This window comes from Hyla sarda, chromosome 3 (genome assembly GCF_029499605.1).
Source record: "Hyla sarda isolate aHylSar1 chromosome 3, aHylSar1.hap1, whole genome shotgun sequence".
In the NCBI taxonomy this organism is placed as follows: Eukaryota; Metazoa; Chordata; class Amphibia; order Anura; family Hylidae; genus Hyla; species Hyla sarda.
In genome coordinates this window covers 98,405,798-98,429,255 of record NC_079191.1, presented here as the reverse complement: position 1 = coordinate 98,429,255, position 23,458 = coordinate 98,405,798, and the positions used below count along the sequence as shown (strand labels likewise).

At 40.8% G+C, this 23,458-nt stretch overlaps 1 protein-coding gene across 1 annotated transcript in view; it reads left to right on the top strand.

Moving 5' to 3' along the window:
• EIF2A (eukaryotic translation initiation factor 2A) overlaps positions 1 to 23,458 on the top strand; it is a 61,712-nt gene that overhangs the window by 16,868 nt on the left and 21,386 nt on the right. The window contains exons 5-9 of the mRNA XM_056564758.1: positions 4,387 to 4,486; positions 12,060 to 12,142; positions 13,687 to 13,760; positions 17,840 to 17,984; positions 19,663 to 19,779. Coding sequence (XP_056420733.1) covers positions 4,387 to 4,486; positions 12,060 to 12,142; positions 13,687 to 13,760; positions 17,840 to 17,984; positions 19,663 to 19,779 — 519 coding nt within the window. The remainder of the gene's footprint in view (positions 1 to 4,386; positions 4,487 to 12,059; positions 12,143 to 13,686; positions 13,761 to 17,839; positions 17,985 to 19,662; positions 19,780 to 23,458) is intronic.

Here is a 23,458-nt window from a genome sequence, read left to right as displayed (position 1 = left end):
AAAGGGTAGGCAGGGCTTCAGCAGCAGCCCATGTGGGTAGCAGACTACAATTCCCATCATGCATTGCTGACATGTACTCCAGTCTGTCCTCTTCCTCCTGTATTCCTCCGATTGATTAAAAGAAGGTTTCCTTGCTATGGTGCAGTTCATATTGTGCTCCCTTCTGAGCCACTCATATTAGTTCCTACTTCCAATCCTCTGCTGTTTCTTAGACAAACAATAAAAGCTGGACTACAGGTCGTAACCCTAGGCAACAAACTGTAACCATAACAATTGGTTCAAATCGCATCAAAGACACCTGCAAGGAGTTTGTATGTTCTCCCCATGTTTGCGTGGTTTTCCTCAGGTAAAATGTTGCGTAACAGAACTTAGAATTGTTCTGTTTGTTTTAGAACTGATGTAAATATAATGAATTTATTCCTGTTATTGTTATTTAATTTTGTAACATTCATGGGGGAGATTTATCAAAACATGTGCAGAGGAAAACTTGCCCAGTTGCCCATAGCAGCCAATCAGATTTCTTCTTTCATTTTTCACAGGCCTTCATAAAAATGAAAGCAGCAAGCTGATTGGTTGCTATCGGCAACTGGGCAAGTTTTCCTCTGCACAGGTTTTGATAAATCTCCGCCCATGTGCTTATGTAAAGTGAATATTCTTCCCTCTGTATCCTATTGGTGGCTATCTTTTGTAAACACGTAAGTCTGTTTACAAAATACATTTTAAAATATTGGAAAGTGTCCCTGTTACTTAAAGAAAATAAACTTTTGACATGTCACACGTTGTGATTGGTCGGGGTGTAAATGTTCAGATCCCCACCAGTCCTAAGATAGAGCTGGGAAAAAGTGTGTGGCTGAGTACTTCTCTCCCCAGCTTGCTGCAAACACTGTCTCTGCAGGAGATGGACTCCATGGCGCATCTTCTACAGCAAGTCCTAGAGAGAAGCATTCAGCCACATGCTTCTTTCCCCTCTGTCTACTGGTCAATGTGGGTCTGAACACCCAGATCCTGGCCAATCAAAACTTTTGTCAAAAAGTTTGTTTTAAAGGGGTACTCTGGTAAAAAAACAAAAAAAGAAACATTTGTCTTTTAACTTAACTGGTGCCAGAAAGATAAACAAATTCGAAATTACTTCTATTTAAAAATCTTAATCCTTCCGGTACTTATCAGCTGCTGTATGCGCCACAGTAAGTTGTGTAGTTCTTTTTAGTCTGATCACAGTGCTCTCTGCTGACACCTCTGTATGTATCAGGAACTGTCCAGAATAGGAGCAAATCACCATAGCAAACCTCTCCTGCTCCGGACAGTTCCTGACATGGACAGAGGTGTCAGCAGAGAGCACTGTGGTCAGACAGAAAAGAACTACAAAACTTTCTGTGGAGCATACAGCAGCTGATAAGTACTGGAAGGATACATTTTTTTTTTAATGGAAGTCATTTATCTGTTCACACAAAAGAAGCGTGGCCGGGCACCCTCCCTCGGTATTGTGCTGGTCTGCGGCAACAGATCATGCTATCCTCAGTCGGGCTATCCCCATGCAAACAACTATGTGCGGTCGTGCTGACACGTGCAGAGCAGTCAACTAGTAATCCAAATGCAAATGAGAAGTGAAGGGAAAAAAACGGAGCACAGACCTTTAGTTGCAGATGATCAGGAACTTCTTTATTGAAGACTTGGGGACACCATATGCTGGGGGAGCAAGACGCCGGACAGTTCGTGGGCCTCAGGGCCAGATGAAGCGCGATACAGTCGTAGCCCACAAACTGTCCGGCGTCTTGCTCCCCCAGCATATGGTGTCCCCAAGTCTTCAATAAAGAAGTTCCTGATCATCTGCAACTAAAGGTCTGTGCTCCGTTTTTTTCCTTCACTTCTCATTTTCATTTACAAATCTGTTTAACTTTCTGGCACCAGTTGATTTGAAAAAAATTGTTTTTTTAAAACCTGTTTATGCTGTGAAAAAAGCTCAGATTTCTGTCTGTGTTACAGAAAATGTAGTTAAGCTGTGCTTTTTATGGTGTTATTAGCATTTACAAAACCATTTTACGTCAAAATGCTTTAGCCAGAACTTTCTCTAAAGTCTTTTGGAAAGAATTAAAAACTCTAAATACAAATGGGAGATATAATAAAACCAGTATAGAGGAAGAATGGTGCAGTGGCCCATAGCAACCAATCAGATAGCTTCTTTCATTTTTTGAGGCCTTTTTGAGGTTTTAAATATTCTCTCAAGTGTTTGGTTTGTGCCATTTGTCTGCATTAGTGGTGTTTTTTTCAAGGAATTTTTGGGGCTTCTCCATCGCTTAACCCCTTAAGGACCCAGCCCATTTTGATCTTAAAAGGGTACTTCGGCCCTAGACATCTTATCCCCTATCCAAAGGGACCCCTGGGATCGCCGCTGTGGCTCCCCGCTATCATTACTGCAAAGAGCGTTTTAGCTCTGCGTGAAATGACGGGCAATACAGGGGCTGGAGCATCGTCACGTCACGGCTCCGCCCCTCGTAACACCACGGCCCGCCCAATAAATACAAGTCTATGGGAGGGGGCGTGGCGGTCGTCACGTCTCCTGCCATAGACTTGCATTAAGGGGACGGGCTGTGATGTCACGAGGGTTGGAGCCATGACGTCACGCTGCTCCGTCCCCTGTATCGTCCGTCATTACGAACAGAGCGAACTCGCTCTGTGCAGTAATGATAGCGTGGTGCCGCAGCGGCGATCCCGGGGGTCCCCAGCGGCGGGACCCCGGTGATCTGACATCTTATCCCCTATCCTTTGGATAGGGGATAAGATGTCAAGGGGCAGAGTACCCCTTTAAGGACACAGCCAATTTTATTTTTGCGTTTTCGTCTTTTCCTCCTCGCTTCTAAAATTCATAACTCTTTTATATTTCAAGACCCATATGGGGCTTGTTTTTTGCGTGACCAGATGTACTTTGTAATGACATCACTCATTTTACCCTAAAATGTATGGTAAACCCCCAAAAATATTTTTTGTGTAAGGAAATTTAAGTGAAAATCATAATTTAGCAAATTGGGGGGGGGGGGGGGGGGGTTCATTTTCGCGCTGTACACTTTACAGTAAAAATGACATGTTTTCTTTATTCTCTGGGTCAATACTATTAAAATGATACCAATAGTTACTACTTTTCTATTATTGTACTGCTGTTAAAAAATCTCACACTTTTTTTTTACAAAATCAGTATGTTTAAAATTGCCACCTCTAACTTTCTTATTTTTCCGTATTCAGGGATGTGTGAGGGCTCATTTTATTGTGCCATGATCTGTAGTTTGTTCTGGTACCACATTTGTGTATATGCGATTTTTTGCAGTTATGTGACAAAAAAAGCAGAAAAAAGTTTTGATTTTAACATTGTATATTTATAGTTCGGAGATTTACGCACGCGGCGATACCAAATGTTTATCGTTTTTTCTTTACACTTTTTTGTATTAATATGTGGGAAAAGGGGTGATTTAAAACTTTATTGGGGAGGGGCTTTTTCACTTATTTTTTTTCCACTTTTTTTTTTACATTTATTTTACACTTTTTTTTGTCACCATAGGGGACTACTTATAACAATCATTAGATTGCTAATACTGTTCAGTATTATGCATAGGGAATAGCACTGATCAGTATTCTCGGCGATCTTCTGCTCTGGTCTGCTGAAAGGCAGATCAGTGCAGAAGACCCTGGGAGACGGACGGAGACAGGTGAGGGGACCTCCGTTCGCCATCTTGGCTGATCTGATTCCCGCGGCAGTGCCGCGGGCAATCAGATCAGCCATTATAAGTGCCACACTTCCGCAGATGCCGTGATCTGTATTGATCAAGGCATCTGAGGGGTTAATGTCAGACATCAGCACGATCACTGATGTCCGCCATTACCGTCGGGTCTGCAGCGCCGTACATTTACGGCACATGTCCTTTAAGGTGTTAAAGAAGTCTTTAAGGAAACCATAATCTATGCACCAAATTAATCTTCAGCATGAATTATGCACTTGTGGTTTGGGCTTACTCTAGAGCAGTCCTCAAGTACTTCCTACATGTCATGTTTTCAGGATATCCTGTGGTAAGTTATGATGCGCTATCAATACTTAAATCACATATGTCATAAGATTATTCTGAAAACATGGCCTGTTGGTGGTTCCTCAGGGTTAGAGTAAGCTGCTGTAGAAAATGAGGGTCATTGTTTATATGTGCTCTATTGGCTGTAGTACAGCAGTGTGTATGGATGTTTGTAATAATTATGATAACTATAGTTCCTGAAGCACAGAACGTGTACCACTATTATTGACTATGGATTTGCTTTTTGGTAGATAAGGAGTACCTCTGCCTGTGTGTCCTGACATATTTCTTTGCTGGAATAACAAAGCTTTAACCAGACCTTACTTCATTTCAGCTGGAAAAGATGGCACAGCCGGAGTGCCCAACCTCCAGTTATATGACTTAAAAACAGGAAAGTTGGTGAAAGCATTCATCCAGAAGAAGATGGAAAACTGGTTAGTAAAATGACAGTCTACTGAAGTGAAAAATTGTGCAACTAAATTCAGTGTGTTAGTGTAAGTATTCTTCAGAAGAATAGATTGAAGTGGTAAATGAATATTGATCCTCCAGACAGTAAGAAAGGCTGCCCATAGCCCCCACTCTTGACTGATTGAGTGTACCCCTTTCTAATAAACAGTGAAATCTCTCCAAAAGACCAGCTCTTTGTAAAGACCACCCCCTTACCCAGACCTGATATTGGGTGACAGATTCTCAGTCCACCATAATTTATGCATAGTAGTTGTTTTCTTACTGCAATTTTGGTCAGTCTTCTGAGGTTTCACTGTGGAAACATTCCCCTCTTGGGCAGTCTAAAGATCTGCTTAAATGAACCACCAGTTTATTTACTGAAACATTTTATAGGTTAGGTTCACTCTTTTAACACCTTAAGGACAAAGGGCGTATCTGAACGCCCTGGTCCCATAACCAGTATTTGAAGCATGCTCACAAGCTGAGCACGCTTCAAACCCAGTGGGTCCCGACTGCTATCGCCGATCGGGCCGATGCGTGGCATTAACCCTTTAGAAGCCACAATGAAAGTTGATTGCAACATATAAAATGCAGGTTTAACGATCCCGGCAGCTCAGCGGAGCTGATCTGGAACATTGCCGTAAAATCACAGTGTCCCATTCAGCCGAGTGGACGGCAGTAGGGCCCTTACCTGCCTCCTTGCCATCCGATCTGTCCTCTGCTGCTCCAGGAAGCTTCAGCAGGCTGGAGCAGCAGAGCACAAATAACATTGATCAATCCTATGCTATGGCATAGCATTGATCAGTGTATAGGATACAAGAAAGAAAACGGTGCGCACCTCGTGCAGGTAAATAGGGTAACTTTGTGTGTCGATAGTAATAAATGGGCCAGCAGGATGGTCCCTTACCTTACGGTGTTATGCTCAGAGCATAACATCTGCAGTCACTTTGAGTTTGGAGAAGGAGGTCGCAGCATCCAGGTTCCTCTGGGCTCTAGGTAGCGGAGTCCAGTGCATCAATAGAGAAGTGTAACGGATGATCCGATTACGAAAAAAAGGGGGAACATCTGAAGGAGCGCAGACCTCTAAAGGCTGAGTTAAAATGAATGATTTATTTTAAAATATGCAACGCAACATAAAAACAGCGTTTCCAGCCCGTACCGGGCTCTTCCTCAGGCAGTAATAGAAACAGGTAGTTACACATGTACATTTAAAACAAACTTGTATTTTACTTCCGGGTCCAGTAACGGGGCCGAACCGGAACCAAACCATACGGTCCAAAGTGAAAAATGACACTAATGGGTATGAAAAAATAAATAGGAAATATACATAGAAAATAGGAAGAGAACGTTCCTAAGTAGGTGGCTATACTGGGTGAAGTGTGTGTAAATGGAATTTCAAACATTATCGATGTCGTTGAGGGACCGGTGGCGCAGGCGCAATGGTAATAGTTTTCTGAACGGCTGAGGGTCAGATGTGGAGAGACATATAGTTGGCGCATGCTCAGCAGTGTGGCGAACCCAAAAAGCTGGACATGTATGGTGCTTCTATATCTGTAAGTTGGTAAGTTTCATCCAATTACTTCTTTTACTTCATTTAACCCGTACGGGGACAATGTACGGAGTGTAAACATCCAAAATATTTCAAGTTTCTTCAGCTGTTCAAAACGGTTGTTAGCTGTTTTGGGTACAGAGTCAATAGGTTTAATGGTGATGGCGGGATCCATTCCTGGGTGTGAGATGGTGGTGTGTTTAGATAATCCATGTAAGAGGAATTGTCTTTTCATATTTAGCCTGTGTTGATTTAATCTCAAATGGAGAGGTCTAGTGGTCCGACCTATATATTGAAGTGAACAGCGGGTGCATTCTATCAGATAGATGACGTAATCTGTAGTACAGTCATGATGATATTTGATCGGGAATGTGTCTCCTGTAGTGGTAGATTTGAAAGTGGTATGCCCATGGCATATTTGAGTGCAACATAAGCATCTTGATTTATAGCACTTATAGCTTCCCTTTTTCTGTGATGTTCCAGGGACGGTTTGGTTCTTAGTATGCCGTCTGACCTGGCTTGGTGCTAGTATGGTTTTGAGTGATGCTGCTTTCCGATAGGTGCATCTCGGTTGTGTAGGGATATTACAGGAGAGAAAGGGGTCTGCACGTAAAATATGCCAGTGCCTGGCTAGTATTGATTTGATCCTACTTGCATCTTTACTGTAAGTCATGATTAAGTTGGTGGAGAAGTTATTGTTTGTTTGTATGGTATTATCCTGTGTTTGCTTTCGGACACACTCAAGTTGAGTCAAAGATCTTGTACAGTTATAGGCATCATTAAGTACTTGTGCCGGATAGTGTTTTTGCCGGAACCGGTCGTGGAGGATGCGGGATTGCAATTTGAATTCTTCCTGCTTGGTACAGTTTTTTCTTATTCTTTTATATTGGCTATATGGAATGTATAGTAACCATTTTTTATGATGGGCACTATGAAAATCCAGATAACTGTTTGTATCCACTTTCTTAAAGAAAGTGGATGTAATAAATGATGAAGTATTGTGGGTAACGTGGATGTCCAAAAAATCAATGCTTTCTCTACTGGATGAAAGCGTAAACTGAATGCCCCATGTGTTCTTGTTTAGGTGTTGTAGGAAGGTGGGAATTAGCTCTTCAGGTCCTTTCCATATTAGGAACAGATCATCAATATAGCGGAAATATACAGCTATATGTTCCATAAATGTGGGCTTGTCCCAGATGTGATGGGTCTCGAAGGCCCCCATGAATATATTAGTATAAACTGGGGCGACCTTCGAGCCCATCGCTGTCCCATGCTTCTGGTGATAGTTCCATTGTAGTTGTTATGGAGAATAAAGGATAGTGCTTTTATAAGGAAGTCACGATGATTGGTGGAGATGGAGGAGTCTTTATGAAGGACGTCCGAGACACATTTGATACCTAAATCATGTTGTATATTGGAGTATAATGAAGTGACGTCACATGTGATAAGGGTGTATTCAGGTTTCCAAGGTAACTGGAGTAGATGTTCAATGAGCTGAGTGGAGTCTCTTAGATAACTGCATAGACTAGTGACATGAGGTTGTAAAAAGCGATCCAAATAGTGTGCTAAATTGCTATTAGTAGCATTAGTGCAGGTGATAATTGGACGGCCAGGTGGGTGAGTTAGAGATTTTTGTATCTTTGGTAGTTGGTAGAAGTAAGGTTTATTGAAATTAGTTTGTAGGATGAATTGTTGTTCCTTTTTAGTTAGTATTTTATCTTCTGTGGCAGTACTGATGATAGCTGCCAGATCTTTTTTTATTTTTTCAAAGGGGTCTAATTTTGTGATAGAGTAGTATTCCGAATCTGAGAGGATCCGTAGGCATTCCTGATCATTGCGATCGTAGTCAAGAATTACTAGCCCCCCTCCTTTATCTGCTGGCTTGATTACGATTTGTTTGTTCTCCCGTAGATTTTTTAGGGCTGTACGTTCGGCTTTTGTCAGGTTATCGTTTGTTGAATCAGGTTTCTTTGATACCATACTATTGAGATCACTACTGGTCAGTAGTGATCTCAATAGTATGGTATCAAAGAAACCTGATTCAACAAACGATAACCTGACAAAAGGTCGCCCCAGTTTATGCTAATATATTCATGGGGGCCTTCGAGACCCATCACATCTGGGACAATCCCACATTTATGGAACATATAGCTGTATATTTCCGCTATATTGATGATCTGTTCCTAATATGGAAAGGACCTGAAGAGCTAATTCCCACCTTCCTACAACACCTAAACAAGAACACATGGGGCATTCAGTTTACGCTTTCATCCAGTAGAGAAAGCATTGATTTTTTGGACATCCACGTTACCCACAATACTTCATCATTTATTACATCCACTTTCTTTAAGAAAGTGGATACAAACAGTTATCTGGATTTTCATAGTGCCCATCATAAAAAATGGTTACTAAACATTCCATATAGCCAATATAAAAGAATAAGAAAAAACTGTACCAAGCAGGAAGAATTCAAATTGCAATCCCACATCCTCCACGACCGGTTCCGGCAAAAACACTATCCGGAACAAGTACTTAATGATGCCTATAACTGTACAAGATCTTTGACTCAACTTGAGTGTGTCCGAAAGCAAACACAGGATAATACCATAGAAACAAACAATAACTTCTCCACCAACTTAATCATGACTTACAGTAAAGATGCAAGTAGGATCAAATCAATACTAGCCAGGCACTGGCATATTTTACGTGCAGACCCCTTTCTCTCCTGTAATATCCCTACACAACCGAGATGCACCTATCAGAAAGCAGCATCACTCAAAACCATACTAGCACCAAGCCAGGTCAGACGGCATACTAAGAACCAAACCGTCCCTGGAACATCACAGAAAAAGGGAAGCTATAAGTGCTATAAATCAAGATGCTTATGTTGCACTCAAATATGCCATGGGCATACCACTTTCAAATCTACCACTACAGGAGACACATTCCCGATCAAATATCATCATGACTGTACTACAGATTACGTCATCTATCTGATAGAATGCACCCGCTGTTCACTTCAATATATAGGTCGGACCACTAGACCTCTCCATTTGAGATTAAATCAACACAGGCTAAATATGAAAAGACAATTCCTCTTACATGGATTATCTAAACACACCACCATCTCACACCCAGGAATGGATCCCGCCATCACCATTAAACCTATTGACTCTGTACCCAAAACAGCTAACAACCGTTTTGAACAGCTGAAGAAACTTGAAATATTTTGGATGTTTACACTCCGTACATTGTCCCCGTACGGGTTAAATGAAGTAAAAGAAGTAATTGGATGAAACTTACCAACTTACAGATATAGAAGCACCATACATGTCCAGCTTTTTGGGTTCGCCACACTGCTGAGCATGCGCCAACTATATGTCTCTCCACATCTGACCCTCAGCCGTTTAGAAAACTATTACCATTGCGCCTGCGCCACCGGTCCCTCAACGACATCGATAATGTTTGAAATTCCATTTACACACACTTCACCCAGTATAGCCACCTACTTAGGAACGTTCTCTTCCTATTTTCTATGTATATTTCCTATTTATTTTTTCATACCCATTAGTGTCATTTTTCACTTTGGACCGTATGGTTTGGTTCCGGTTCGGCCCCTTTACCGGACCCGGAAGTAAAATACAAGTTTGTTTTAAATGTACATGTGTAACTACCTGTTTCTATTACTGCCTGAGGAAGAGCCCGGTACGGGCTGGAAACGCTGTTTTTATGTTGCGTTGCATATTTTAAAATAAATCATTCATTTTAACTCAGCCTTTAGAGGTCTGCGCTCCTTCAGATGTTCCCCCTTTTCTTCGTAATCGGATCATCCGTTACACTTCTCTATTGATCAGTGTATGCAACCTAAAGTCCCCTATGGGGACTGCAAAAAATAAATAAAGTGTAAAACAAAGTTAATAAAAGTGAATGAACCCCTTCCTAATAAGTTTGAATTCCCCCCCCCCTTCCCATTTTTTAAATAAAATAATGTAATAAAAATAATCATATGTGGTACCGCCGCTTTGTAAATGTCCGAACTATGAAGATATATGGTTAGTTAAACCGCACGGTCGATGGCGAATTGTGAATTTTTGGTCACTTCATATACCATAAAAAAAATTCATAAAAGCAATCAAAAAGTCCCATAAAAATGGTGCCAATAAAATCTAAAGATCACGACGCCCTCATATAGCCCCGTAGGTGGAAAAATAAAAGTCAGAAGTCGGGTCAGAAGATGACAATTTTAAACATACTAATTTTGGTGCATGTAGTTAAATAGTAGTAAATGGTAGTAAAATAAAATAAAACCTACCATAAATTGGGTATCCTTGTAACTGTATGGACCTACCGAATAAAGAGAAGGCATAATTTTTACCGAAAGTGCACTGCCTAGATACCGAAGCCCCCAAAATTTACAAAATGGTGTTTAGTTTTTTTTGTCCAGCCCACAAATAAGTTTTTGTTTTTCTGCAGATTTTGATGTAAAATAAGTGATGTCATTACAAAGTACTATTGGTGTCACAAAAAACAAGCCCTTTATATGGGTCTGTAGGTGCAAAATTGAAAGAGTTATGATTTTTAAAAAGGGAGGAGGAAAAAACAAAAGTGCAAAAACAAAAATTAGCCTGGTCCTTAAGGCCAAAATGGGCTTGGTCCTTAAGGGGTTAAAGCGGTATTTCGGCTTTATACATCTTATCCCCTATCCGAGGGACCTCCGCGATCTCGGTGCCCTGGCATTCTGTGCCGAGCGATGCCTCAGAGATGGGGACGTTTTCATGACTATGAAAATTGTAGATTCACACTAAAGGCATCAAAATAATGAATTAACACATGTGGAATTATAGACATAACAAAAAAGTGTGAAACAACTGAAAATATATCATATTCTAGGTGGAAAGTGTCCCCAAGTGCAGTCGCAAAAACCATCAAGAGCTACAAAGAAACTGGCTCGCATGCGGACCGCCCCAGGAAAGGAAGACAAAGAGTCACCTCTGCTGCAGAGGATATGTTCATCAGAGTCACCAGCCTCAGAAATCGCAGGTTAACAGCAGCTCAGATTAGAGACCAGGTCAATGCCCCACAGAGTTCTAGCAGCAGACACATCTCTAGAACAACTGTTAAGAGGAGACTGTGTGAATCAGGCCTTCATGGTAGAATATCTGCTAGGAAACCACTGCTAAGGACAGGCAACAAGCAGAAGAGACTTGTTTGGGCTAAAGAACACAAGGAATGGACATTAGACTAGTGGAAATCTGTGCTTTGTTCTGATGAGTCCAAATTTGAGATCTTTGGTTCCAACCAGCGTGTCTTTGTGCGACGCAGAAAAGGTGAACGGATGGACTCTACATGCCTGGTTCCCACTGTGAAGCATGGAGGAGGAGGTGTGATGGTGCTTTGCTGGTGACACTGTTGGGTATTTATTCAAAATTGAAGGCATACTGAACCAGCATGGCTACCACAGCATCTTGCAGCGGCATGTTATTCCATCCGGTTTGCGTTTAGTTGGACCATCATTTATTTTTCAACAGGACAGTAACCCCAAACACACCTCCAGGCTGTGTAAGGGATATCTGACCAAGAAGGAGAGTGATGGGGTGCTGCGCCAGATGACCTGGCCTCCACAGTCACCGGACCTGAACCCAATGAAGGCAAAAGGGCCAACAAGTGCTAAGCATCTCTGGGAACTCCTTAAAGACTGTTGGAAGACCATTTCAGGTGACTACATCTTGAAGCTCATCAAGAGAATGCAAAGAGTGTGCAAAGCAGTAATCAAAGCAAAAGGTGGCTACTTTGAAGAACCTAGAATATGACATATTTTCAGTTGTTTCACACCTTTTTGTTATGTCTATAATTCCACATGTTTTAATTCATAGTTTTGATGCCTTCAGTGTGAATCTACAATTTTCATAGTCATGAAAATAAAGAAAACTCTTTGAATGAGAAGGTGTGTCCAAACCTTTGGTCTGTACTGTAGATGGTATGAGGCTAATGTTTGCTTCTATCTACTCCAGGTCTCCTCGCTGGTCTGACGATGAGAAGATTTGTGCGAGGAATGTAAATAATGAAGTGCACTTCTTTGAAAACAACAATTTCGGTATGGTAACACTGTATTATGGTAATGAGTGTATTACTTGCTGGGGGCAGGTGGTTTGAGTTGTATAAAGCAGTGTCATCCTTTTCCAAAGATTACCTTATTAATATCGAACATCTACCATTGTTTATGTGACTGAGATTGCAACTGGCTATAGGACTACAGGTTTAGGCATCAGAAAATATGAGGGCAAGGAGAACTATATCTTTCATACACTCATATGAAACTGACTTTAGTTGTGCAGACTTTTCTGCTATTTGGCATCTTCATGTTTTCATTGAATATAGGCCAAAAGAAAACGGAACTATGCACTGCAATTTTGAACTAAGCTATAGTGTGCACATGTATGCGCTGACAAACGAAGGGCGGTCAGCTAAAACAGAGTGGTGCTCAATGTCAATGCAGCAAATAGAACAAATTAGTCCGAACAGAAAGCTTTCAGAATGACATGGCACTCACCACGTTGTAGTCTTGAATCAGATGTTTATTGTAGTATCGTTGGAACAAACATCAAACGGTAAAGCTGACACGCTGCGGGAAATCGGTGCGGGGGCAAGGCAACATCCGTTTGGGGCCACACGAAACAGACATTGCCTTGCCCCCGCACTCTCCCCTCATTCCCGCAGCGTATCAGCTTTACCTTTTTGATGTTTGTTCCAGCAATACTACGATAAACATCTGATTCAAGACTACAATGTGGTGAGTGCCATGTTTTCATTGACATTTCAAGCTTCATTCACTTTCCCAAGCAGAGGTGAGCCTGTCTGAAAACTCAACAACTGTACAACTATGAATCCCTGTAGAGTTCTCTCCCCATGAACACAAAACATTCAGTCTCTTCTGCTGCCCTGCACTGAACAACCACCAGTCACTATGGCCAACATTTAGCACAGTTTTTTGTGTCTAGAAAAGGCTCAAAAAAGGCACAAGCAGGGTTTATTTGTGCCTTTTTTGCGCCTTTTGGTTTTTCACATTTCTGCTTATTTTGAGTTGCAATCCACTGATTTTGGCAATACATGTGATATGGAAGGATTTTATGAACTGTGCCTTTTTGTGAAAAGGTGCAAAAAAGGCGCAAAGCCACTGAAAAATCTCTAAAACTACACCAGCCCAGACTTAGCTTTTTGGTGTAAGTGAAGAGAGAAATTTCAGAAAATGTGACCTGCACAAAATGTATCAAATGCTCTGTGACCATTTAATAAATTTGGTTCTCCTACACATCACCAGCACACACAAAAAAAAGTAAAAAGTGCTTCACTTACACCTACAATGATAAATGCTTCACTTACACCTACAATGATAAATGCAGGCCTATATTTTGATGAATATTAAGTAAAGATATACAGGCAGATGTTCCTTTTCAGCCACCATTCACAGTAGACACTACAGTTGTTTGCATTCTTTGGTGTTATTACTGTTGGCGCTACGATTTGGCGTTATTACTTCTTTATAAAGCAAAAACATTGTATTACTTTAGTGCATTTATTGTGGTGTGTTTTTATTTTTTGTTTTTTTTTAGTTTTTTTACATTTTGCTGTTTTTGTCAGATACTATTGCAAATAAATTGCACTTACAGAAAGTCAGTGATTTTGCGTTGTCTCCTGGAGAACATCCCTGCAAGGTATAAATCATCATATTCTATACGAATAAGTGTGTGTGTGTGTGTGTGTGCGCGCATATGTGTGTGCTAATAAAAAGAAATCGCTTACTTATACACTCTGCAAGTGACCACAGGAATCCCCGTTTCTGTCAGCAAACAAGTTCTAGGAATAAAAATAAAAAATACCTATAAAATAGAAGTCTTTCCTTTAAACATTAAAAGCTCAAAGTGTATGTGTCATCTGAAAATGATCTATTATTTAAATCTAGTTATGTTCATATTTTTCTTTTTTAATTTTCTTAGTTTTTTCAGATTTTTCAATTCTATCTTTATTATGTAATGTTCCTGAAAACCTGAAATTGTGCAGTTTTAATTCTGCCCATTAAGCCTAATATTAAGCTAAGACTTCCTATTCTGTAGAGATCACTTCCCAGCAGTGTCCTCCTTATCACAGACTGGATTGCAGACAAGATTCACAATAGCAGATGCTCAGATCTCAGCCCCTACCCTTCCCTGTAGAGTTACCTCCGCACAGGTCAGAGAGCACAGCCAGAAATCTCTCTTATTTATGTCAGTGGGTCATTTCCAGTCTATATGTTCAAGGGGTTTGCTGTAAAGTATATATCTAAAGGCTGTTAAAAACAGATCAGGCAAGATATATTCCCCATAATAATGTACAAAAAAATGAAATAAAAAAAATTGCAAGCAAAAAATAGAAACTGATTTAGATAAAAGAAACATGATTCAGCCTTTGACTGAGTAAAAATTAGAAAACTAGGTAACATATTGACTTTGAGCTTTGTTTCCATGCAACTGTTTGGGCCATTTTATTAAAACTAGCAGGGTTTTTTTTTTTTTTATATATCACATTCTCTTATAGGGGTTATCCAGGAAAAAAAACTTTTTTTTTTAAATATCAACTGGCTCCAGAAAGTTAAACAAATTTGTAAATTACTTCTATTAAATAATCTTAATCCTTTCAGTACTTATGAGCTTCTGAAGTTAAGGTTGTTCTTTTCTGTCTAAGTCCTCTCTGATGACACGTGTCTCGGGAAACGCCCAGTTTAGAAGCAAATCCCCATAGCAAACCTCTTCTAAACTGGGCGTTTCCCAAGACACATGTCATCAGAGAGCACTTAGACAGAAAAGAACAACCTTAACTTCAGAAGCTCATAAGTACTGAAAGGATTGTTTTTTTAATAGAAGTAATTTACAAATCTGTTTAACTTTCTGGAGCCAGTTGATATAAAAAAAAAATTCCTGGAATACCCCTTTAAACTCCATGATAAAATTACTTGTTTGTGCACAAATATAACATTTTACAGCCAAAAGAAATGTAGTTAAAACATGACCTGATGGGTCTTAATTGGGCTACCATTATCCACCCCTTGTTTAAAAAGTGCATACGTGCATATAACTGATTGAATTAAAGGTGTATTCCTTGCTGATTTTGGATTAGTGTTGTTTATGTCCATTAAACCCAACCATGTTATCAGTTTCACCTTACATTCAGCTTGTAAACTAATTTTAGTGCCCTTAACCCCTTGCCGCAAATGGACGTGAATGTACGTCCATTGCGGGCTCCCAAGGCATGACGCGCGCTCAGCAGGTGAGCGCGCATCATACCCAGTGGGTCCCGCTTGCTATAAGCAACCGGGACCCACGGCTAATGCCAGACATCGCCGATCGGGCTGTTGTCCAGCATTAACCCTTTAGACGCCATGATTAAAGTTGATCGTTGCATCTAAAAGAGGTTAATTTAACTACCGGCTAGCTCAATGGGCTGATCGGGACTGCCGCAGCAAAACCGCGGCATCCTGATCGGCTAAGAGGAAAGCGGAAGGTTTCTCACCTTCTTTCCTGCTGTCTGATTGCTGATTCATTGCTACATGCCGGAGATCCAGGCAGGAGCAGTAGAGCGCCGATAACACTGATCAATCCAATGCTATGGCATAGCATTGATCAGTTTCTGCAACCAATGTACTTCATGTTATAGTCCACTATGGGGGATAAAAAAGTGTAAAAAAAAAAAATAATAATTAAAATGTGATTTAACCCCTTCCCTAATAATGGTTTGAAACACCCCTCTTTACCCATTTAAAAAAACAAAACAAAAAAAAAACTGTGTAAATAGTAGGGATGTAAGAAAAAATCGATTCTCGCGATAATCGCGATTTTTCATTTGCCGATACAGAATCGATTCAAAATATTTTTGAATCGATTCTTTTAGGGATGTGGAATTTTTAATAAAACGCACTTTCTCTTACCTGCCAACGAGCCCGCGGAGCTCCGGTACAGTCCGGTACAGGTGTTCGGTCCCCGGGCTGTATTCTTCTTACTTCCTGTTAGTCCGGCACGTCACATGGAGCTTCAGCCTATCACCAGCGGAGGCGGGACATCGCTGCGGCTGGTGATAGGCTGAAGCTCCATGTGACGTGCCGGACTAACAGGAAGTAAGAAGAATACAGCCCGGGGACCGAACACCTGTACCGGACTGTACCGGAGCTCCGCGGGCTCGTTGGCAGGTAAGAGAAAGTGCGTTTTATTTTATTTTGCAGCCCGGACGGGATAACATGAGAAAAGTGAGCACCGGAGTACTAGATCGCCGCTGTCAAAGCTGACAGCGGCGTCTATTGGGATCTATGAATGCTCCCAGGTGGGCGATATATCGCGATGTATCGTCACCTAGACGGTATCGCGATATATCGCGATATATCGAATCGCCACACTGGTATCGCGATTCGAATCGAATCGCCAAATTCTTGGCGATTCACACCCCTAGTAAATAGTGTAAATAAAAATAAATATATACATATGTAGTATCACCACGTGCGTAAATGTCCAAACTATAAAAATAAATTGTTAATTAAACCGCACGGTCAATGGCGTACACGTGAAAAAAAAAAATCCAAAGTCCAAAAAAGCGTATTTTTGGTCACATGGTATACCATTAAAAAATGAATAAAAAGTGATCAAAAAGTCAGAGCAAAACAAAAATGGTACCGATAAAAACTCCAGATCATGGCACAAAACATGAGCCCACATACATCCCTGTAAAAAGTTATAGGGGTCAGAAGAGGACATTTTTAAACGTATAACTTTTTGTGCATGTAGTTATGTTTTTTGTTTTTTTTGTAGTAAAATAAAATCAAACCAATATAAATTGGGTATCCTTGCGACCGTATGGACCTACAGAAAAATAGATTAAATATAAGGTGTCAATTTACCCAAAAACTGTACTGCGTAGAAACGGAAGCCTCTAAAAAAAAAAATTTTTTTTTTTTTTTCAATTTTGCCCCACAATTAATATTTTTTTGGGTTTCGTCATAGATTTTGTGGTGAAATTATTAATGGTATTACAAAGTAAAATTGTTGGCGCAAAGAACAAGCCCTCATATAGGTCTGTTGGTGGAAAAGTGAGGTGAGGAAGAAAAAAAAGTGCAAAAAATGAAAAATCGTCAGAGGGAAGGGGTTAAAGGGGTTATCCTGCAAAAGTTTCATTTTAAAACATGTCCTGTACTTACCTCCCCTGCTCCCCCAGAGCCTCTGTTATCACAGCGCTCGGTCTCTGCTGCACTTACTTCTCAGAGCTTCAGATAATATGTCACGAGTAGTATTTTCTGCACCTCTGGGAAGTGACGTGTGTGGGAGACCGGGCATTGTGATAATGGAGGCTGCGAGGGAGGAAAGTATAGGTTTTTTTTTGTTATCAAACAGCCTGACTCTGTTAATACTGGCTCATTTTACCTTTTATTTTGCAGTGATTAAAGGAATAGTCCAGTGTTTTTGTTTTGAGTCAGGGTGCTTTAAAACAATGCATACCCAGTTGTCCTGTTCCCTTGCAGCCACCATTCAGATATCTCCCAATCACCTATGCTTACCCCTTCCTCTGATGTGTTGTCCCTGCAGGAAATGCTCGCTTATCCAATCAGTGGGGTCACTGCTGAAGTCTGTGACTGGTTCAGTGGGCATTTCCTGCAGCGGAAGCCATCAGAGCAGCTACACCTGTGACCGGGAGTCATCAGACCAGCCACACTTGAATACCCTTTCAGAAAACTTGACTTGATCGATTAACCTATAGCAATATTTATGTTTTTTAGGTGGCAGTATATGTCCCTGGAAGTAAAGGCGCCCCATCTTTTGTGAGGTTGTATCAGTACCCCAATTTCACTGGCCCTCAATCTGCCCTCGCTAATAAAAGTTTCTTCAAAGCAGATAGAGTAAATATGCTGTGGAATTCAAAAGGTAATGATCAAGATATTGATGGAAGTCATATCGTTAATAGTGTTATGATGACTTTCACTTTAGCTTCACTGACCTCAGGTACCTTGTACAAGTGCATGTTAAAGGAGAAGTATCACGTACAAATATGTATCCGCAGTATAGGGGATAATTTGATCATGCCAGACTGTCGACCCCCACACGAAGTGGCAGCTGACACACCTCCTCCATATGTCTCTATGGAAGAAACGAAGATCGACGAACGGCTATCCCTTAGAGATATATGGAGGTGTGTCGGCCGCAGCTTCGTGCAGGGGTCGGGTCGACACACCCCTTTTCCATAGAGAGTTGGGCCCTATACAAGAGATTGCGGGGGGTCCCAGCGGTCGGTAACCTTTACTTGCTTACCTTTACTTGGTAGACCTTACCTTTTACTTGGTAGACCTTACCATTACTTCTTAAACCTTACCTTTTACTTCTTAGACCTTACCTTTACTTCTTAGACCTTACCTTTTACTTCTTAGACCTTACCTTTTACTTCTTAAACCTTACCTTTACTTCTTAGACCTTACCTTTTACTTCTTAGACCTTACCTTTTACTTCTTAGACCTTACCTTTTGCTTCTTAGGCCTTACCTTTTACTTGTTAGACCTTACCTTTTACTTGTTAGACCTTACCTTTTACTTGTTAGACCTTACCTTTTACTTGTTAGACCTTACCTTTTACTTCTTAGACCTTACCTTTTACTTCTTAGACCTTACCTTTTACTTCTTAGACCTTACCTTTTACTTCTTAGACCTTACCTTTTACTTCTTAAACCTTACCTTTTACTTCTTAGACCTTACCTTTACTTCTTAGACCTTACCTTTTACTTCTTAGACCTTACCTTTTACTTCTTAGACCTTACCTTTACTTCTTAGACCTGACCTTTTACTTCTTAGACCTGACCTTTACTTCTTAGACTTGACCTTTTACTCAGACCTTACCTTTTACTTCTTAGACCTTACCTTTTACTTCTTAGACCTTACCTTTTACTTCTTAGACCTTACCTTTTACTTCTTAGACCTTACCTTTTACTTCTTAGACCTGACCTTTACTTTTTAGACCTGACCTTTTACTTCTTAGACCTGACCTTTACTTCTTAGACCTGACCTTTTTAAGGCTTTAGAACACCCTGAAATCCTTTTAGAAACAATATATAGAGACTCTGGTCCATGTAGACATGATGGCACACATGCTTTGTGCAGATATTGCCATCTCCTAATTTTGTCTCCCTGGCTCCTCCTGGATGTGGCCGCCAGAGGTGTCGGGAAGGCAAAAGCAGTTGAGGAATTTATGTAATTTGTGTAACTTGCAAAAACTGTCAAGGGAGGTGTGCAAATGGCAGGGCTACCTTGTATGCATGACTCACATTAAAGTCAATGGGAGTTATGCAAATTGCAATTACACAGTGTATATACAGTATACAGGGACTAGGGGACTACAGTGATTACTAATAGTCCTCTTGTTTTGGTTATCAGGATATTGTGAAGATATGTCCTTATGGTATATACTTCTGACAACAATGAGTTGACTTATGAAATGTTTCAGGTTAGAGAGACAGTAAGAGAACTGCACTTCTTTTCTGCCAGGTCATTTCAGGCTCTAATGCTTTCATCCATCCTCTCCTAAAAACCTGTCCTTATTTCCCATTCTATAACAGCCACTGCAGTACTAGTGACTGCCAGCACCGACGTAGACAAAACTGGAGCCTCTTACTATGGCGAACAGACGTTACATTACATTGCAGTTAATGGAGAAAGTGCTGTTGTACAATTACGTAAGTATAAAATCGCTCATTACATCCTGCTAAACGTTATATGCTGTCTATAAAACAAACATAACAAAAGTTTAAAAATACTCTAGTTTCTCTTTCAAAGCATCACTTCAATCACTTATGGGGGCATTTATCATTTTGTTTTTGATGGGTTTTTTTTGCGTTGATTTGTCACTATTTAGGCGCAGCGCTGCTCCTTAGGCTATTTTTTGTGCCTTTTCAATTTACCCCTTTAAAAAAAAAAAATTTAAAAAAAAAAAGTGTGTACAGGCAAGATGTTAAGGGTTAGTCTTGTGCAGTGGTAATTAATTTATCAACTGCGACTGTCGTAAAAAAGTCGAAAAACCCTCCATTAAGGCGCAATTCTACACCAACCCAGACCTAGCTTAGCTTTTTGGTGTATGTGAAGAGTGAAATTTCAGAAAATGTGTATCCTCCTCAAAATGTATCAAATGCCCTTCGACCATTTAATAAATTTGGTGGAGCCACGCAAAAAAAAAAATGCAAAAAAAATAACTAAAAAATGAACTAAATCACACACATCTTGGTAAATGCCCCCCCATTTCTTACATAGCACTGATCCGATCACTTCTTATATGGCGCCGATCCGATCACTTGTTTCTTACATAGCATCAATACGATCACTTGTTTCTTACATAGCATCAATACGATCACTTGTTTCTTACATAGCATCAATACGATCACTTGTTTCTTACATAGCATCAATACGATCACTTGTTTCTTACATAGCATCAATACGATCACTTGTTTCTTACATAGCATCAATACGATCACTTGTTTCTTACATAGCATCAATACAATGACTTGTTTCTTGCATAGTACAAATGCAATAATACAAGAATTTAGGTGCACTTCTGTGGTAGATGTAAACAATGACATTGGCTATCCCTCAACACTGATGTTAAAATTGAGACATTAGCCAGTATATCCTTATATGAAGGACATACTTGAGCCCGCACACCAACGCCAAGGTTTCTCAAGTGGCACGGGACCTAACACTAAACCTACCTGTGCGTGATAAGCAAAACCAGGGGCCAGTGGGCAATTACGGCAGCATTAGGCCAACTCACAGCCTCCTCCCAGGTACCCTCCAGTGTGGCTGAGCACACATACAATGGGAGTAGGGAGGCAGACTACAAGCCCCACCTAAGTGAGCTAATATAGTTGCCGGCCTCACAGGTGCTCCTTAATGGAACACTATGGCTGGAGACTCAGGTGGACCCCACTGCTGACACAGACATAAAAAAGAGAGACTACATTTTGCCAAAATGAACTTGAGTAAGCCAAAATCCTTCTGGGAAAACGTCTTGTGGACAGATGAGACCAAGATAGAGCTTTTTGGTAAAGCACTACTGTTTACCAAAAACGGAATGAGGTCTACAAAGAAAAGAACACAGTACCTACAGTGAAATTCGGTGGAGGTTCAATGATCTTTTGGGGCTGTTTTGCTGCTTCTGGCACTGGGTGCCTTCAATGTGTGCAAGGCATCATGAAATCTGAGGATTACCAATGGATTTTGGGTCGCACTGTACAGCCCAGTGTCAGAAAGCTGGGTTTACGTCTGAGATCTTGGGTCTTCCAGCAGGACAATTACCCCAAACATACATCAAAAAGCACCGAGAAATGGATGGCAACAAAGTGCTGGAGAGTTCTGAAGTGGCAGCAATGAGTCCAGATCTAAATCCCATTGAACACCTGTGGAGAGATCTTAAAATTGCTGTTGGGAAAAGGCGCCTTCCAATAAGAGAGACCTGGAGCAGTTTGCAAAGGAAGAGTGGTCCAACATTCCGGCTGAGAGGTGTAAGAAGCTTATTGATGGTTATAGGAAGCGACTGATTTCAGTTATTTTTTCCAAAGGGTGTGCAACCAAAGATCAAGTTAAGGGTGCTAATAATTTTGGCCATCCGGGGACACTGTGCATGCTCAACGGACGTCGTTTCGTGGGTCTCCCTACTCCTGATGAAGTGGGGAGACCAACGAAACAACGTCCGTTGAGGGTGCACAGGGTCCCCGGATGGCCACTGGGAATATGCCGGCTATAGGTAATATATGAACTTACTATGCTATGTGATGTGATTATTGTCGATAATATTCTATTATTGTGATCATTACCCTTATTATTTATGGAGGATTGATAGTTACTGAGCATATTCCATACCTCTGTGATAGATGTGGCAGAGGCACCTGTGCTATTTTGGGGTATATGTTTTTAAGGGTTAGGGGTTGTCTGTCTGAATTTTTATTATTTTGTATTGATTATACGGATCTTTAATAAAGTTAATTTTGTATGAGATATTGTCATTTTTGAGGTGACAATTGTAGGTTATATATGGTTAGTTGGTTTTGTTGCCAGGTGCTATATATTTTATTCAATATTGTTTCCTAGGAGGAGTGTAGGTATTATAGGTGACAGAAAGCCTAAATCAGCATGTCTGTCTTTACTCTATACTGCCTACAGTGAACAGAATACATGCACTTACAGGTTCCCTTTTTAAAGGGTTACTATCATTTTTACAAACATGTGACTTGTTAGAAGTTTTGATCAATGAAGTTCTGTGTGCTTAGACCCCACAATTGCTGAAACAAAGGGGCAGAAATGCTCAACTGACTGTTCAGCCTCCTTTATTTCTTAAGCCTTTTCTCCTAGGAAAGCTAAGTGTTAAGTGTACAAATATACAATAAGTCTCAGGGGCTTTCTAAAGGTCCAAGGAGAGATAGGCTTAAGCCAGGTGGAAACAAATGGACCTAGCTCTTATCTGAGCTCTTCTGTCCCTTTTATTTTAGTGATCAGTGGCAATCTTAGCAACAGAACCCCAACTATCATAAGTTTGATGTGTTAGAAGTTTGTTAAAACTATAGGTATCCTTTAAAGTGTACCTGTCATTTAGAAAAACTTTTGGCATGTCACATAGAAATGTTAAAAAAAAAAATTTGATTGGTCATGGTCTCAGTGCTGATACCACCAGCGATCATTTAAATAAGTGGAATGAAGTGCACAGCAGTTCGCACCAGTCTCAGCTTGCAGGGATCTCCATGTAGCTTCATTAGCTGTGACCCCATTATTAGTTTATAGAGTTGTATAGTGAAGCTGGATGGAGATCACTGAGAGCCAGGGAGTGATGCAGCTTGGGCACATGTTTCTCCCAGGTTTATTTTTTTTTGTTAAAGGACATCTGCAGCAAAATACAACTTATTCCCTAATCACAGGATAGAGGACAAGTGTTTGATCGCGGCGGTCCGACCGCTGGGACCCCCCGTGATTGCCTGCATGTGGCCATGGCTCTGCCACGGCTCTCCCGTGCAGGAGGCATGCCGGCCGCAGCGTGATTTATCTCTATGGGAGAGGTGGGGAGGCAGCGTTCGTGCATCCCATAGAACTGTATGGGGAGGGGTGTACGGTCTACCTCAGAGAGGTCGACGCTACGCGCATTAGCCGCTCTCATAGAGTGCCAATGCGGGGCCCCGTTTGGGAGATCCTGTAGGAGATATGTTGTATTTTGCTGCAAATGTCCTTTAATGACATAAACACTGACTAGGGTGCAGCATTCTTTATTCCACAACTGCTGCCACACAGACACTGAAGCAAAACACTGCAGATGAGTGCTATATATGTCTGTAGTATCATTTTGACACAGAAAAAGAACAATGGCTACTGAAAAAA